The sequence below is a fragment of the Xyrauchen texanus genome, chromosome 7, assembly GCF_025860055.1.
Source record: "Xyrauchen texanus isolate HMW12.3.18 chromosome 7, RBS_HiC_50CHRs, whole genome shotgun sequence".
Taxonomy (NCBI): Eukaryota; Metazoa; Chordata; class Actinopteri; order Cypriniformes; family Catostomidae; genus Xyrauchen; species Xyrauchen texanus.
The window spans coordinates 779,127-796,626 of record NC_068282.1 but is presented as its reverse complement, the minus strand read 5'-3'; the positions used below and the strand labels follow the sequence as shown (position 1 = coordinate 796,626).

At 42.1% G+C, this 17,500-nt stretch overlaps 1 protein-coding gene across 3 annotated transcripts in view; it reads right to left on the bottom strand.

Annotated features, from left to right (window-relative positions):
* Nucleotides 1–17,500, bottom strand: part of ppp1r16b (protein phosphatase 1, regulatory subunit 16B) — an 86,545-nt gene that overhangs the window by 57,870 nt on the left and 11,175 nt on the right. Inside the window, exons 1-2 of one of the 3 annotated variants that reach the window (XM_052130696.1) lie at nucleotides 14,894–15,021; nucleotides 5,489–5,864 (exon numbers count right to left, since the gene is read on the bottom strand). In XM_052130696.1, coding sequence (XP_051986656.1) covers nucleotides 5,489–5,756 — 268 coding nt within the window. In that variant the 5' untranslated portion in view covers nucleotides 5,757–5,864; nucleotides 14,894–15,021. Of the gene's footprint in view, nucleotides 1–5,488; nucleotides 5,865–5,979; nucleotides 6,942–14,893; nucleotides 15,022–17,500 lie in introns of those variants that run through there. The other 2 variants (XM_052130695.1, XM_052130694.1) reach the window with 2 other exon arrangements.

Below are 17,500 nucleotides of genomic sequence, written 5' to 3'. Positions count from 1 at the left end.
GTTGCGTGCACACATGCTCCGAAAGACTAAAGTTGCCAATCGTAATTGTATTTACAAGATCAGAATTGCATTCCATACGGGACACGGTTCATCTCCCACCCAAAACAGCGTAGAAGATTTTTAAATTGTATTCTTCGTGTGTGCGCGTGCGTGCGCGCGTGTGCGCGTGTGTGTGTGTGCATTCGAAGCATTTTCACTTGTCTTCTGAAACAAATCGATACATTTGTGTAAAAAAATTTAATCGGTAATTAAAACGTTATTAACTTTTAAAAGCGTCCTGCCAGCAGTTTTTGCATACATTTTTATTGCTAAGAACATTCCACATACAGCACATAATATCAAGAACAACAATAACATTTATAAAAGAAACAACAATAAAAAAATAAAACAAAATAAAAATGGAAAATTGTAAAAATAAAAATAAAAGTGTCATTAGTTGACACATCTAGTAGCTGTCGCGTGATATAAACGCATTGGAGTGTTCACGCCAGAGTTCGGAAGCGGCACGTGTTTACCACAGAAGAACGAATATCACACGAGAGTTCGGAAGCGTCGCGTATTTACAACAGAAGAACGAACATCACGCGAGAGTTCGGTAGCGTCGCGTATTTACAACAGAAGAACGAACATCACGCGAGAGTTCGGTAGCGTCGCGTATTTACAACAGAAGAACGAACATCACGCGAGAGTTCGGTAGCGTCGCGTATTTACAACAGAAGAACGAACATCACGCGAGAGTTCGGTAGCGTCGCGTATTTACAACAGAAGAACGAACATCACGCGAGAGTTCGGTAGCGTTGCGTATTTACAACAGAAGAACGAACATCACACGAGAGTTCGGTAGCGTCGCGTATTTACAACAGAAGAACGAACATCACACGAGAGTTCGGTAGCGTTGCGTATTTACAACAGAAGAACGAACATCACACGAGAGTTCGGTAGCGTTGCGTATTTACAACAGAAGAACGAACATCACGCGAGAGTTCGGTAGCGTTGCGTATTTACAACAGAAGAACGAACATCACACGAGAGTTCGGTAGCGTCGCGTATTTACAACAGAAGAACGAACATCACGCGAGAGTTCGGTAGCGTCGCGTATTTACAACAGAAGAACGAACATCACACGAGAGTTCGGTAGCGTTGCGTATTTACAACAGAAGAACGAACATCACACGAGAGTTCGGTAGCGTTGCGTATTTACAACAGAAGAACGAACATCACGCGAGAGTTCGGTAGCGTTGCGTATTTACAACAGAAGAACGAACATCACACGAGAGTTCGGTAGCGTTGCGTATTTACAACAGAAGAACGAACATCACGCGAGAGTTCGGTAGCGTTGCGTATTTACAACAGAAGAACGAACATCACGCGAGAGTTCGGAAGCGACGCATATTTAAAACTTGTGTACTTCCATTATAAGGACCTGACAGAGCTCGAGCAGAACAAAGGGAGTCATACACATTTGGTACGGCATGAGGATGAATAAATAATGACAGAATTTTCGTTTTTGGGTGAACTGTCCCATGTGATAAACTCTATTTACTACTTGTGGTTTTGTTCTACTAGCAAAACATTGCGTTTATAAATTGTCAATTGAGTGAAATTTGTCATTTCCTGGCACTCCTTTCTCATATTGGGCTTTGAAAGTTGGCAACACTATTAGTAGCAGAATAACAACAAATGCGTCTGACAGGTGTTCAGTTACCTGTCCATCAGCAGTGTACTGCAGTATCTGCTGTACCCGCCGTTAATGTGATTAGTAAATATGATAGTGTAACAGATGACGGAGACATTGTCTCCTCATTAATGAATGGGTTTCCTCAGACACACATGTATCACAGTGACAGGTCACAAGGGGAACGTCTGCCATAAACAATGTGTGACACATTTGTAACATTTGTGTTCAATATCATGATATTATGAAAGTTTCACAGAATGAATCAAAAATGATAAAACTAAACTAGTCATTAGACATCAAAACAACTGAACAGTTTAATATTACACCGACCAGCACAACTAGAAATAACAAAAGCAGCGAACATTCAGTGTGTTTCACTCAAGTGTGCCGCACAAGCCCTCAAAAGTGAAGCCAAAATGTCTCGATCGCCCCCCGGTGGCTGGTCCTAGTATAGGTCATAAGCCCCGCCTCCCCATGTTATTCAACGGGACATGAGACCAACTAAACAATTAAATTACACTTCACATATCTTTTTTCCAAAGATAGTTTCTGTCATTTACTGTCGTTTCTATCACGTTGATGTCATTTCAAGTGTTTGTTTTCAAAATAAGTTTGTTTTTAGTTATTTGATGCTATAAAAACGCTGCTGTGACATCATGATTGACAGCTGTGATTGACAGGTTCTCTGAGTGAAGTAGTCACCGAAGCACCAACTGACTTTTTTTAGGATCTTCGGAGGACTGAGGAGATTGGAGCTTTAAATGTAATATCTACATTTCTATAATTAATTATTTCACACCATCATAAGTCAAAAGGGGCGTGTGCTTGCGATTGATTCGGCGAGAGTGAGGGCGGGGCCTTGATTTCGTGGCTTTACTTCCTGCTCACTACTGCGCAGGTCTGGTCTCGAAATCGCAACTGTGCAGACTCAAGTCCCAAGATGTCAGCGCCATATCGGGACACTGGCGGCTTCAGTTCTCACCAATGGAAAAGAGCGAAGGGGCGTCGTCCATCTTTTTTTACAGTCTATGTTTCCTCCAGCAAATGTCATCATGGCTGCCACCTCAAACTCAAACTAATGTTACGTTTTAAAGAGCTACAACTTAGACTAAATATTTAGCTCAAGCCCTCATAAACGCACCGCCATCTGTTCTGAGTGTTCATAATGAAGCCAGATTTAGTCAAACGACCATTTAATCAATATATCGCTCAATTTACTAGTCTGGTCCAAAAATAGCTCCATCAAGCACAGCGTAATCTCGCAGCCAGAGATTACGCCGTTCTGATAATCTGATGGGATTAAAGTGGAAGCAAATCCAGTCAGAATTGCAACCCCTGCACATTTCTCACATGAGTGTTGTCTGGATGGGTGCGGCGCCTGATTGTTGGGCAAAGTTTCCATAAAATGGAATATTTTTCCTCTTTTTTCCCAGACAATGACAGCACACTCAGTGTTCTCAGGCTTTTAGACATGCATTTGAGCGCCGCTGTCATGTCTGCTGCTTTCAGACCCCATTATCTTGCACTCAGTGAGGCATTGGGGAACTAGCTCTCGACCAGAGAGGTCATTTAGACATTTCGGCAGTCACCGGCACTCAGCCAGTCTTCAACATTAACATGGTAATCAGTGCAACATCTCGTGTTTTTAACGGCTTGTTAAATTACGTGTTCACTAGACGGGGTAACCCGATTTCACACAACACAACTTTCAACTGGCAGACGATAAAACTACTTTATAAGGTCACTCGCCGTTCAGATGTGCTGCCAAAACAAACCCTATACGTTTATTATTTAGCAATAACAAAACTAAAGTATATGCCTCTGGTTCTTGGATTAAAAGGCCAGATGCTGGTGCACATGAACTCTCATAGAGGATATATTTGGCCTTTTAAAAACCCCATCAGACAGTTTACTGCAAACTTCAAAGACTGATTTTAATCTATTCCTTTCTATGCAATCCCATCCAGTCGCATTATATGCAATCTCAATTGGATGCATTGGATACAAAAAAGCCTATTCAATCTCAATCCGTCCCATTACATGCAAAAAAAGCCTATAAAATCTTAATTAGTTGCATCCGTTTGCATTTGTTGCAGAAGTTTGTGCAATACCATCCCGTCCTGTTAGATGCAAAAAACTAAAAAAGCAATCTACACAATCTCAATCTGTCACATTAGATGTGAAAAAGCCCATTCAATCTCAATTGGTCACATTACATGCAAAAATACCTGTATTATCTCAATTGGTTGCATTAGATCTGAAAATGCCGATTCAATTGCATCCATTTGAATTTGATGCAAAAAAGCCTATTCAAGATCATCTGGTCATGTTAGATGCAAAAAAGCTAACATACTCTCAATAGGTTGCAATAGATGCAAAAAGCCTATTCAAAATCACAAACTGTCGCATTTGATGCAAACATTCTGAATCTCAGTCTGTGCTATTGCATGCGAAAAAGTCTATTCAATCTCAATCGGTCACATTATATGCAAAAATGCCTTTACAATCACAGTCAGTTGCAATAGATGCAAAAAAGCTTAATCAATCAAAACACGTCGCATTTGATGCAAAAAACAAAAAGCAATCTACACAATCTCAATCTTTCACATTAGATGTGAAAATGCCTATTCAATCTGAATCATTTAAATTTTATTTTAAAAAGACAACATAATCTCTATCAGCTGCAATAGATGCAAAAAAGCCTATTCAATTGCAACCGGTCGCATTTGAGGCAAAAAAAAGTCTGAATCTCAATTGTTTGCATTAGATCTGAAAATGCCGATTCAATTGCATCCATTTGAATTTGATGCAAAAAAGCCTACTCAAGATCATCTGGTCATGTTAGATGCAAAAAAGCTAACATGCTCTCAATAGGTTGCAATAGATGCTAAAAGCCTATTCAAATCACAAAATGTCGCATTTGATGCAAAACATTCTGAATCTCAGTCTGTCCCATTGCATGCGAAAAAGCCTATTCAATCTCAATTGGTCACATTATATCCAAAAATGCCTTTACAAATACAGTCAGTTGCAATAGATGCAAAAAAGCCTATTCAAATCACAAACGGTCGCATTTGATGCAAAAAAAAAAAAAAAAGCAATCTACACAATCTCAATCTGTCACATTAGATGTGAAAAAGTCTATTCAATCTCAATTGGTCACGTCAGATGCAAAAATGCCTTTACAATCTCAGTTGGTTGCAATAGATGCAAAAAAGCCTATTCAATTGCAACCGGTCGCATTTGATGCAAAAAAAAGTCTGAATCTCAATTGTTTGCATTAGATCTGAAAATGCTGATTCAATTGCATCCATTTGAATTTGATGCAAAAAAGCCTATTCAAGATCATCTGGTCATGTTAGATGCAAAAAAGCTAACATACTCTCAATAGGTTGCAATAGATGCAAAAAGCCTATTCAAAATCACAAACGGTCGCATTTGATGCAAAACATTCAAAATCTCAGTCTGTCCTATTGCATGCGAAAAAGCCTATTCAATCTCAATTGGTCACATTATATGCAAAATGCCTTTATTGCAACCAACTGAGATTGTAGATGCAAAAAAGCCTATTCAAATCACAAACAGTCACATTTGATGCCAAAAAAATCAAAATCTCAGTCTGTCCTATTGCATGCGAAAAAGTCTATTCAATCTCAATTAGTCACATTATATGCAAAAATGCCTTTACAATCACAGATGGTCGCATTTGATACAAAAAAAGAAAATTTCATTATTTGGATTAACACACACACACACACACACACACACACACACACACACACACACACACACTAGTTCACACAGTCTTACCTTCATCTGGATCGTTTCTCGCCGAGACCTCCAACAAAGCAACGCTCGCCGCAAACGAAACCCTTCTACGGTTCTCCGCTATGTTTCCATGGTTACCGTTGGCACAGCGCTTGTCGGCCTTGCGCTTCTTGTTTTGCATGTCCTTCTCATAAACGGCCCATTGCTTGAGCTGCTGCGTGCGGCGTTTCTGAGCGGCTCGTAGGCGTTCGAGACTGGGCACCTTATCCAGCTGCTGCAGCTCTGTCAGCAACTCCAGGTGATTGGACATGATGACCGCAGGTGGAACAACCAAGAGAGATGATGATGATGATGATGATGATGGTGAATCTAGCGGGGACTACACCTCCCTGCCCAACCTCCACCTTTCATCCTTGACCTACAGAAACAAACAGACAGTTTTTAATGTCATGCAGCGATGCAATGCAGCGAAAACATACAGAAGCCAAGCGACCGACAGAGACTCCGAGACCTCCGGCAATTTGTGAACGCACCTTTAATGTTTTGGTTTGTCCACAGTTTTATACAAAACCACCAGTGGAGGCCACGTATAACCCCGCGCACATGTCTGGCGAGTAATTTAGCAATACGTTTGATCCGCTGGCGGGACGTTCAGAGGAAGGTGGGTTTTACATATAAATACGCCAGGTTCTTCTCTACTGCGGAGCAATTTTCCATCTGTGAAATGGGCAAAACTGACACACAACTGTAACATCCTGTCAGCAACGGACGCCATCAACACACGCAAACACACATCACCACTTCCTGTGCTTATCGACAAGACATCTGAGACACAATGTTTCATCCTCCAGAGGAGAAAATGACAGAAAGGAGAGCAGGTGACTCACGCGGAGCATGAACGCTTGTGAGGGGCCTATTTTACATTTCTAGCCCCTCTCAGATGTTAGAATCTGTCACATAAACATGACACTCGGGACATGAGACGCTTCCTGAATTGGAGACATGTAAAGATAATGAGGTCTGCATCATTAGCGGTGTGTCCTTTAACACGGTTGAAAAGCACCGAGAACTTCAATCTAAACAAGAGCCGATCACACGGCCCGTGCTCTGCATGACATCACAAAACTCAATATAGATTTCATATAGATCCAGATCCGGTGTGTGACTGCCCAGATTGACCCAGAATAACATTTTGAGTTTAATGCACAAACGTAAAAAGGAAGTTCTATGTTTTCTAATGATCTAACAAGCTGTAATAAATCCTTGTTTTGGAGAAAACGGGATCTAAAGAATCCATTTACGGATCCACGAACACCAAAATCAGTCGCGTCCACTCCGCGTATGATGACAGTGATGTATGTTCAATTGAGCAATTTGCTCTTTTCTACAGTTCATTTCTTTTTACTATAGACATTAAATAATATCCTGAAGCAAATGTACTGATAGTTGTAAGTTGTTGATAGAGATGTTACTGAATAAGCAGCGCGCCCTTGTTTAATGCACACACACACACACACACACACACACACACAAACTCTCTCACACACTTATACACACACACACAAACAAAGTCTCTCTCTCTCACACACACACATACACACACACACACACACACAAACTCTCTCACACACTTATACACACACACACAAACAAAGTCTCTCTCTCTCACACACACACACATACACACACACACACACACAAACTCTCTCTCTCACACACACACACACAAACTCTCTCCCACACACACACACACACACTCATACACGCACACACACACACTCATACACACACACAAACTCTCTCACACACACTCATACACACACACACACACAAAGTCTCTCTCTCTCTACACACACACACACACACACACACACACACACATCCTCTCCAGTCGGGTGACACAAACCGCAGCTACTAGGACATGTGGTCAGTTTAAACTAGGACAAAAACAACACACAAAAACCAAACAGAATCTAAATATGAACAGCATCGTTACATTTTCCATGTTATTTGAGTGTCTGTTTGACACAAATGTATCTACAGCACAAAACCAGTAATTGAACACTATAATGTTTGTTGAGTGTGTACTTACAGATACAGGCCATATTACTGCAGCACAGACACACATTAATGTGAACACACTTCATTCTCAGGAACAAGACATACGTAGAATACAGAAGATCAGAACACAGTTATAGCACTACACATACACACACAACACACACACACACAACACACACACACACACACATATACAAATGCCCACACACACACAAACACACACACACAAAACATACATACACACACACACACACACACACACACACATATACAAATGCCCACACACACACACACACACACACACACAAAACATACATACACACACACACACACACACACACACACACACACACACACACACACAAAACATACATATACACACACACACACACACACACAACATACATATACACACACACACCATACACAACATACATATACACACACACACACACACACACATACATACACACACACACACACACACACACACACACAACATACATATACACACACACACACACACCATACACAACATACATATACACACACACACACAACACACACACACATACACACACATACACACACACACACACACACACATATACAAATGCCTACACACACACAAACACACACACACACACACACAAAACATACATACACACACACACAACTTACACACACACACACACACAACATACACCATACATATACACATGCACACACACACACACACAACATACATACACACACACACACAACTTACACACACACACAACATACACCATACATATACACATACACACACACACAACATACATACACGCACACAACATACATACACACACACACACAACTTACACACACACACACACACACAACATACATACACGCACACAACATACATACACATACACACACACACACACACAAAAACATACATATACACATGCACAACATACACATGCACACACACTCACATGCACAACATACACACAACCATACAAACACAGAACACACACACACAACATACACACTAACACACATATACAAACACACACATTGACATAGACAACCACACAACACACACACAACCATACAAAAACAGAACACACACACACAACATACACACTAACACACATATACAAACACACACACACACATTGACATAGACAACCACACAACACACACACGTGCGCACAGATTATTCCTGGACTATTTAAGCAGCTGATTAAAAGAAAAGAGATCTTAAACTTATAAAAAGAAACCAAACCCTGAAATAACCCTGTACAGTACATCACCTTAAACTCTACTTGAGTTTCCAGTTTAAAGTTGAAATATATTCCCAACCCATTATACCTCTGTAATGCGACATATTTCTGCCCGAAACAGGATATTCAAGGAGGAAAACATGTGATGTGGTGTAAACTGATGCTATATGACGGGTGATTGAATGATGGAGGATGATGTCAGCTAAGACGAAGAGTGGAGCGAGTTATTACCTTTAGACACTAAGTAGGGGAGATGAACCGGAACAAATCTGACCATCGGAATACATTTGGATTATTGTCTCCATCACGGTTACCCAAAATATTCCGGGTTCAACACGGGTCGGCATAACGCTGATTTTCACAAAAATGTAATTTGGACTTGTTCAGAGGTCCCATTGACTTCTATTATAAGTGTCTCACTGGAACACACTTTTGTGCTTTTATAAAGAAAATGAGCAACGAGTAAAAATTAATGTTTGTGGTAATCAATATTATGCAACAAATCCTGTTGACGGAGTTTAACTATTGAACCCGGAATATTCCTTAAATTAATCTTGAGGAAAGTTTATAATAATAAAAGTCAACGTGGGCGGGATTATAGGCTGATCGTCATAGTTACGCCGCCGTAAACATGACACAAAACAATAAACAATAACACGAGCGCTAGCTGTTAGCTGCTAGCTCATTGTGCAGCATAAAGCAGTTGTTCATGGTGATTTTACACAAGTGTAACAGTTAAATTGGTTGTTTTAGAAGCTTCCAGTAGCTGCTCAACTAAATAAACTGAAGCTTTCAAGCAGATTATAAAGTTAACGTAACAAAACGTCCCATCCTCCATCGTGGACGAGTCCAGCGCACTCTCCGTCCCATTGCTCGCCGGTTTCGCGTCCATTTGATCGAACCACTTCCACTTTTCCTTGATGGTTCTGTCGTCACTTTTCAGTGTTTGTTGAACTTTCCCCTTCACTGTTGGACGGTCCGGAGGTACCCGTGTGCGTCTGACAGCTGAGACACTTCCTGAAATACTTTTTAGTTTTGCGTCGTTTCGTTCGTCGCTAACGAGAGGAACATCTGCACCTCGTTTATTGACCGCGGCGTGGTTTTGCACACAGCCATGTCTTTTCACAATTCGAAAGTGGCGTGAACAAACGATACTGCTATCGCTGATGCTAACTTTAAAACTAGTGGGTTGATGTCGCGTGTTGCTAATCCAGTGACGCCGGTAGTGACGATTCTCTCTGACCAATCAGTGATCTGCAGGGTTATGACATCACAATTAGTATCAGCTCGGCTCGCTTGGAACCTCGACTGAGGTGGTACTAAAAAACTACCTGATACCAGATACTATCCACAGCGGGAACCCCCCAAAACAGCAGTGGAGACGAGTCGAGCTGTACCGGGCCGTGGAAAAGCCCCATTAGACACTTTGTGAACAGGATGCAAAGTCTCATCTAGTGATGTTTAGTTTAACAACAGAAATTACAACGTTTACAAAGAACATTCAGAGGAAGAACGTCAACTTTCATTAGCCTTAAAACTATAGAACTTCATCAGACAGAGAACATCATCGATTTAACACCCAAGAGTGGCATTTCATCACCATCATTTCGAGTAGATTAAGAGAGTAACACTCTCACTGATGACATCACAAACCACTGAACGACCCTCATCCGATATCAAAGATCTTCAGTCCAGCACGAGTCGAGCAGACGCCAAACGCCATGTCAGATGTGTTCAGTTAGTGCCGGTTAACTGGCAGCTGTGCTGTTGTCGTGATGTTGTTTAGAACGAGTCGATACTTAACAGAGGGTTTTTTCAGCACTTAACAACATTACAGGAGCTGTGAGCTTTCACTGATCTAATAAGATGGAAAGTAATTACATTACCTGATCCAAGCACACACACACACACACACACACACACACACACACACTCGTGTCACCTGGAACAAGTTAATAAAGAAATGTTACATCCTGTGCGAGTCAGGTCGCTGTCAGTCAGACAGTCCCAGAGTCGAGATAAGACAGACTTCAGTGATATGTCGCTCTTTACTCCACCAGCACACAATTATAACAACAGCGCAAAACGTATTGCGAGGATGAGCAAAACACTTTAGGAGGATGAGCAAAACCTATTGTGAGGGAGCGCCAAACGTATTGCGAGGATGCGCAAAACACATTGCGAGGATGCGCTAAACGTATTGCGAGGGAGCGCAGAACTTATTGCGAGGATGAGCAAAACCTATTGCGAGGATGAGCAAAACACATTGCGAGGGAGCGCAAAACACATTGCGAGGGAGCGCCAAACACATTGCGAGGGAGCGCAAAACCTATTGCGAGTATGAGCAAAACCTATTGCGAGGGAGCGCCAAACATATTGCGAGGATGAGCAAAACATATTGCGAGGATAAGCAAAACCTATTGCGAGGGAGCGGCAAACATATTGCGAGGATGAGCAAAACATATTGCGAGGATGAGCAAAACCTATTGCGAGGGAGCGCCAAACATATTGCGAGGATGAGCAAAACACATTGTGAGGGAGCGCAAAACATATTGCGAGGATGCGCTAAACGTATTGCGAGGATGAGCAAAACACATTGCGAGGGAGCGCCAAACATATTGCGAGGATGCGCTAAACGTATTGCGAGGATGAGCAAAACACATTGCGAGGGAGCGCCAAACATATTGCGAGGATGCGCTAAACGTATTGCGAGGGAGCGCCAAACATATTGCGAGGATGCGCTAAACGTATTGCGAGGGAGCGCCAAACATATTGCGAGGATGAGCAAAACACATTGTGAGGGAGCGCAAAACATATTGCGAAGGAGCGCAAAACATGTCGCTATTTAGTACACCAGCACACAATTATAACAACACTAATGAAGAGTCACAACAGCAGTCTTGTGATATTGTTTCAATGTAGATCTCCTGACACCTGACAAGACAATATCATCGTTATGTTTTAAACAATGTTGCTCTGTGCATCCAGTACAGTCACTATAACAGCACCTCATGACTTTCTAATAAATGTATCACCTCCTCGTGAACACAATCAATTGTTTTATCCTTCAGGCCGTCTAATATACTTACTAACATGCCAACAATTCCAGCAGGAGGCCTGTGCATACCAGAGGAGAAAAAATAAGTCCGGTTTTAAACTTAGTTTTGACCCCCTGACCCCTTGAATATCACACGTGACCCTGACCCTTGCAACAGCTTCCCTCGCAATAAATGTACCATGGTTTTTCTACATTAACCTTATTTTAACCATGATATTCGTAGTGAAACCATAGAGATAATACTTTGTTTTACTCTAGTAAAACAATAAACTAATGGTATGTACATAGTAATATTATGGTAACATTAAACTAAGGTTACATTTGTTAACAACATTAGTTAACATGAACTAATAATGACTAATACTTCTACAGCATTTATTCATTTGGTTAATGTTAATTTCAACATATACTAACACATTTTTAAAATCAAAAGTTGTACATGTTAACATTAGTTAATGCACTATGAACTAAAATAAACTAACGATGAAAACATTTACAATTAGGGGCTCCGTTGTTTTACTTTGAATATCAAGGTTAAAATATGGTTATTTTAGAAAAACCATGGTAAATTTATTGAGAGGAAACGTAAATTTATTGCTAGGGAGCGCGAAACATATTGCGAGGGAGCACGAAACATATTGCGAGGATGCGCTAAACATATTGCGAGGATGCGCTAAACATACTGCGAGGATGCGCTAAACATATTGCGAGGATGCGCTAACCATATTGCGAGGATGAGCTAAACATACTGCGAGGGAGCGCCAAACATATTGCGAGGATGAGCAAAACATATCGCGAGGGAGCGCTAAACATATTGCGAGGATGCGCTAAACATATTGCGAGGATGAGCAAAACATATTGCGAGGATGAGCAAAACATATTGCGAGGGAGCGGTAAACATATTGCGAGGATGAGCAAAACATATTGCGAGGGAGTGCTAAACATATTGCGAGGATGAGCGCGAAACATATTGCGAGGATGAGCGCGAAACATATTGCGAGGATGAGCAAAACATATTGCGAGGATGCGCTAAACATATTGCGAGGATGAGCAAAACATATTGCGAGGGAGCGCAAAACATATTGCGAGGGAGCGCAAAACATATTGCGAGGATGCGCTAAACATATTGTGAGGATGCGTTAAACATATTGCGAGCATGAGCAAACATTGCGAGGGAGCGCAAAACATATTGCGAGGGAGCGCAAAACATATTGCGAGGATGCGCTAAACATATTGCGAGGGAGCGCAAAACATATTGCGAGGGAGCGCAAAACATATTGCGAGGATACGCTAAACATATTGCAAGGATGCGCTAAACATATTGCGAGGGAGCGCAAAACATATTGCGAGGACGCTAAAACATATTGTGAGGATGCGCTAAACATATTGCGAGCATGAGCAAAACATATTGCGAGGGAGCGCAAAACATATTGCGAGGATGAGCGTGAAACATATTGCGAGGGAACACATTTATATTTACATTTATGCATTTGGCAGACGCTTTTATCCAAAGAGACTTACAGAGCCCTTATTACAGGGACAATCCCCCCGGAGCAACCTGGAGTTAAGTGTCTTACTCAAGGACACAATGGTGGTGACTGTGGGGATCAAACCAGCAACCTCCTGATTACCAATGTATTATACAGTGCACTTATTACAGGGACAATCCCCCCGGAGCAACCTGGAGTTAAGTGCCTTACTCAAGGACACAATGGTGGTGACTGTGGGGTCAAACCAGCAACCTTCTGAGTACCAATGTATTATACAGAGCACTTATTACAGGGACAATCCCCCCGGAGCAACCTGGAGTTAAGTGCCTTGCTCAAGGACACAATGGTGGTGACTGTGGGGATCGAACCAGCAACCTTCTGATTACCAATGTATTATACAGAGCACTTATTACAGGGACAATCCCCCCGGAGCAACCTGGAGTTAAGTGCCTTGCTCAAGGACACAATGGTGGTGACTGTGGGGTCAAACCAGCAACCTTCTGAGTACCAATGTATTATACAGAGCACTTATTACAGGGACAATCCCCCCGGAGCAACCTGGAGTTAAGTGCCTTACTCAAGGACACAATGGTGGTGACTGTGGGGATCGAACCAGCAACCTTCTGCTTACCAGCTTGTCCTCTAAGGGGCTCCGTAACAAATTTGTTTTTGTTTTTTCAGACTCTGCACAATTTCTAGGTGACTTATCAAATGTAGTGTCACTAATGATCTTTTGAACACTTTGTGTAGACAGTCAGATTTTCTTGCTTCCATTGAAACATTTAAATAATTGAATAAGAATACCAAATAATTTGCATTAAATATGAAAAATGCGAAACAAACATTTTCACTGCTGGTCTCAGACTTTTGGACCCCACTGTATATTTATCAGTGGATTGTTTTGTTAAGAGATCTGCAAGATTCTGTCTTTCTCATGCAAATCTTCATTTACTTTTAGCCATCTGGGAATCTGCCTTTTGGGAAGAGATGGACGATTTTATTCAACAAGAAATACAAGTTAGAATTCAGTTACACTTTCTGCTTCCATTGCCTCTTCAAATCCACAGCAAGTAGGACAAAAAATCCAGCCTGAATACAACAACTTTCAAGGACGAGAGAGAGAGAGAGAGAGAGAGAGAGAGAGTTAGAGCCTGTTTCTGGGTCAGTGTCTCCCCAGCTATCAAGAGCGAATCAGGCCAGCTATAGAAAGACACTCAGGAAATATATGAAACAGGCGTGATTCTGTAGAGGACCAGATAGAGAGCGTGTGGTGGGGCAGAGGGGCATTACACTCTTATCTCATCAGGTTAGAGGAGACAGGTGAAGTGAGCAATGATTACCACCATAACCACACATAACAGGTGAAAGTCAACACGGATAACAAGTCATTCAGCTGTAATCACACTATCAGCCCAGCACGGGGGCGAGTTCTCGTAAAAATAAGAACAGTATGATACAAACCAAACCATGAGGAATCCGAAACACTTCACCTCTACAGGCAAGACGGGTCACACAACTTTCCTTTATTAATCAAGCGAATGAAACTAGTGTTTAAAGTGCTCACAGCGCGGAGAACTCCAGCAGTAAAGGTGGCGTTCCTCACAGTGTGTGGTACCAGGAAACAGGCGTGTGTTTATTTAGTCTATTTCAGGCTGCTGTCCGCATCTGTGCATCACACGCTGTGCGGTGACATCATTACACCCCTTCGCTTTGGAAAAAAAGATTGTGCATTTATTTTTGAAAGTTGTGGCCATGCCAAACCCTCCACAGATAGAGTTGTGTTTCTATTGTGACACAACGGTCCGTGTGTGACGAATAAGAGCGTCTCTATTCTAGACTTCCCGTTTATAAATCACGTTTAGAGTCGGACGGTGTGTTTTAATACAATATAACCTCACACGTCAGAGTATAGAAATACATGAACCATGGGATACAAATATGCACCACAATATGCCTTAACATATACAGTGGCAAGAAAAAGTATGTGAACCCTTTGGAATTAACTGCATGTATACGTTTGTCATAAAATCTGGTTTGATCTTCATCCAAGTTATAATAATGAACAATCACAATCGGTTTTAACCATAGACTGTAAAAAAAGATGGCCGACGCCCCTTCGCTCTTTTCCATTGGTGAGAACTGAAGCCGCCAGTGTCCCGATATGGCGCTGACATCTTGGGACTTGAGTCTGCGCAGTTGCGATTTCGGGACCAGACCTGCGCAGTAGTGAGCAGGAAATAAAGCCACGAAATCAAGGCCCCGCCCTCACTCTCGCTGAATCAATCGCAAGCACACGCCCCTTTTGACGGTGTGAAATAATTAATTATAGAAATGTAGATATTACATTTAAAGCTCCAATCTCCTCAGTCCTCCGAAGATCCTGAAAAAAAGTCAGTTGGTGCTTCGGTGACTACTTCACTCAGAGAACCTGTCAATCACAGCTGTCAATCATGATGTCACAGCAGCGTTTTTATAGCATCAAATAACTAAAAACAAACTTATTTTGAAAACAAACACTTGAAATGACATCAACGTGATAGAAACGACAGTAAATGACAGAAACTATCTTTGGAAAAAAGATATGTGAAGTGTAATTTAATTGTTTAGTTGGTCTCACGTCCCGTTGAATAACATGGGGAGGCGGGGCTTATGACCTATACTAGGACCAGCCACTGGGGGGCGATCGAGACGTTTTGGCTTCACTTTTGAGGGCTTGTGCGGCACACTTGGTTTTAACTAATAACACAAACATTATTGTATTGTTCTTGCATATACATCATTTGGAAAAAGTATGTGACCCCCCCAAGTCTAATGACGTCATCAAATGCTCATTAGAGTCAGGGGTTGGCAAAGCTGGCATCCGGTTAATGAAACGAGATTGTAGGTGTGGGTTGGAGCTACTTTGACTTATAAAAAGCACTCAAACATTTTGAGTTTGCTATTCACAAGAAGCATCTGCTGATGTGGACCATGCCTCGCAATAAAGAGATCTTTATCTTTAGTTTATCGAGATATCCTACAGGATTATTTCGTGGTGGCAGTGTGCCAGCTGAAGCTCAGTAGAAGTTGGGTGATGCAGCAGGACAATGACCCTAAACATTGAAGTAAATCCACTACAGAATGACTTCAAAGAAAGAAAATTCACCTTTTGGAGTGTCCCAGTCAGAGCCCAGACCTGAACCCAATAGAGATGCTGTGGAATGACCTCAGGAAAGACACCAGACATCCTAAAAATATGACGGAACTGAAGCAGTTCAAGGAAGAATGATCCAGAATTACATCTGAACCGGAAACGCTTGATTGATCTCATTGCTGCCAAAGGAGGATCGACCGGTTATTAAATCTAAGGGTTCACTTACTTTTTCCACAGCACTGTGAATGTTTAATGTGTGTTGTTAGTTTATGCACATTGTGTTTGTCTGTACTTGAGACTTTGATGAAGATGAGATCACAATTTATAACCAAATAATGCAGAAAAACAGCTAATTCCAAAGGGTTCACATACTTTTTCTTGCCACCGTAAATACGCCTTCTTGTTTGTTTGAGCGAATACATTTTTTTTTTAAATCACAGGGGGGTCTCGGTGGTAAAGACGCGGACTATCACACCTGGAGTCGTGAGTTAGAATCCAGGGCGTGCTGAGTGACTCCAGTCAGGTCTCCTTAGCAACCAAATTGGTCCGGTTGCTAGGGAGGGTAGAGTCACATGGGGTAACCTCCTTGTGGTCGCTATAATGTGGTTCTTGCTCTCGGTGGGGCGTGTGGTGAGTGACTCCAGCCAGGTCTCCTTAGCAACCAAACTGGTCCGGTTGCTAGGGAGGGTAGAGACACATGGGGTAACCTCCTCGTGGTCGCTATAATGTGGTTCTTGCTCTCGGTGGGGCGTGTGGTGAGTGACTCCAGCCAGGTCTCCTTAGCAACCAAATTGGTCCGGTTGCTAGGGAGGGTAGAGACACATGGGGTAACCTCCTCGTGGTCGCTATAATGTGGTTCTCGCTCTCGGTGGGGCGTGTGGTGAGTTGTGTGTGGATGCCAAGGCGGATTGCGTGGGGCCTCCACACGCGATACGTCTCCATGGCAACGCGCTCAACAAGTCATGTGATGAGATGCGTGGATTGACGGTCTCAGACGCGGAGGCAACTGAGATTCGGAATTGGGCGTAACAGATTGCG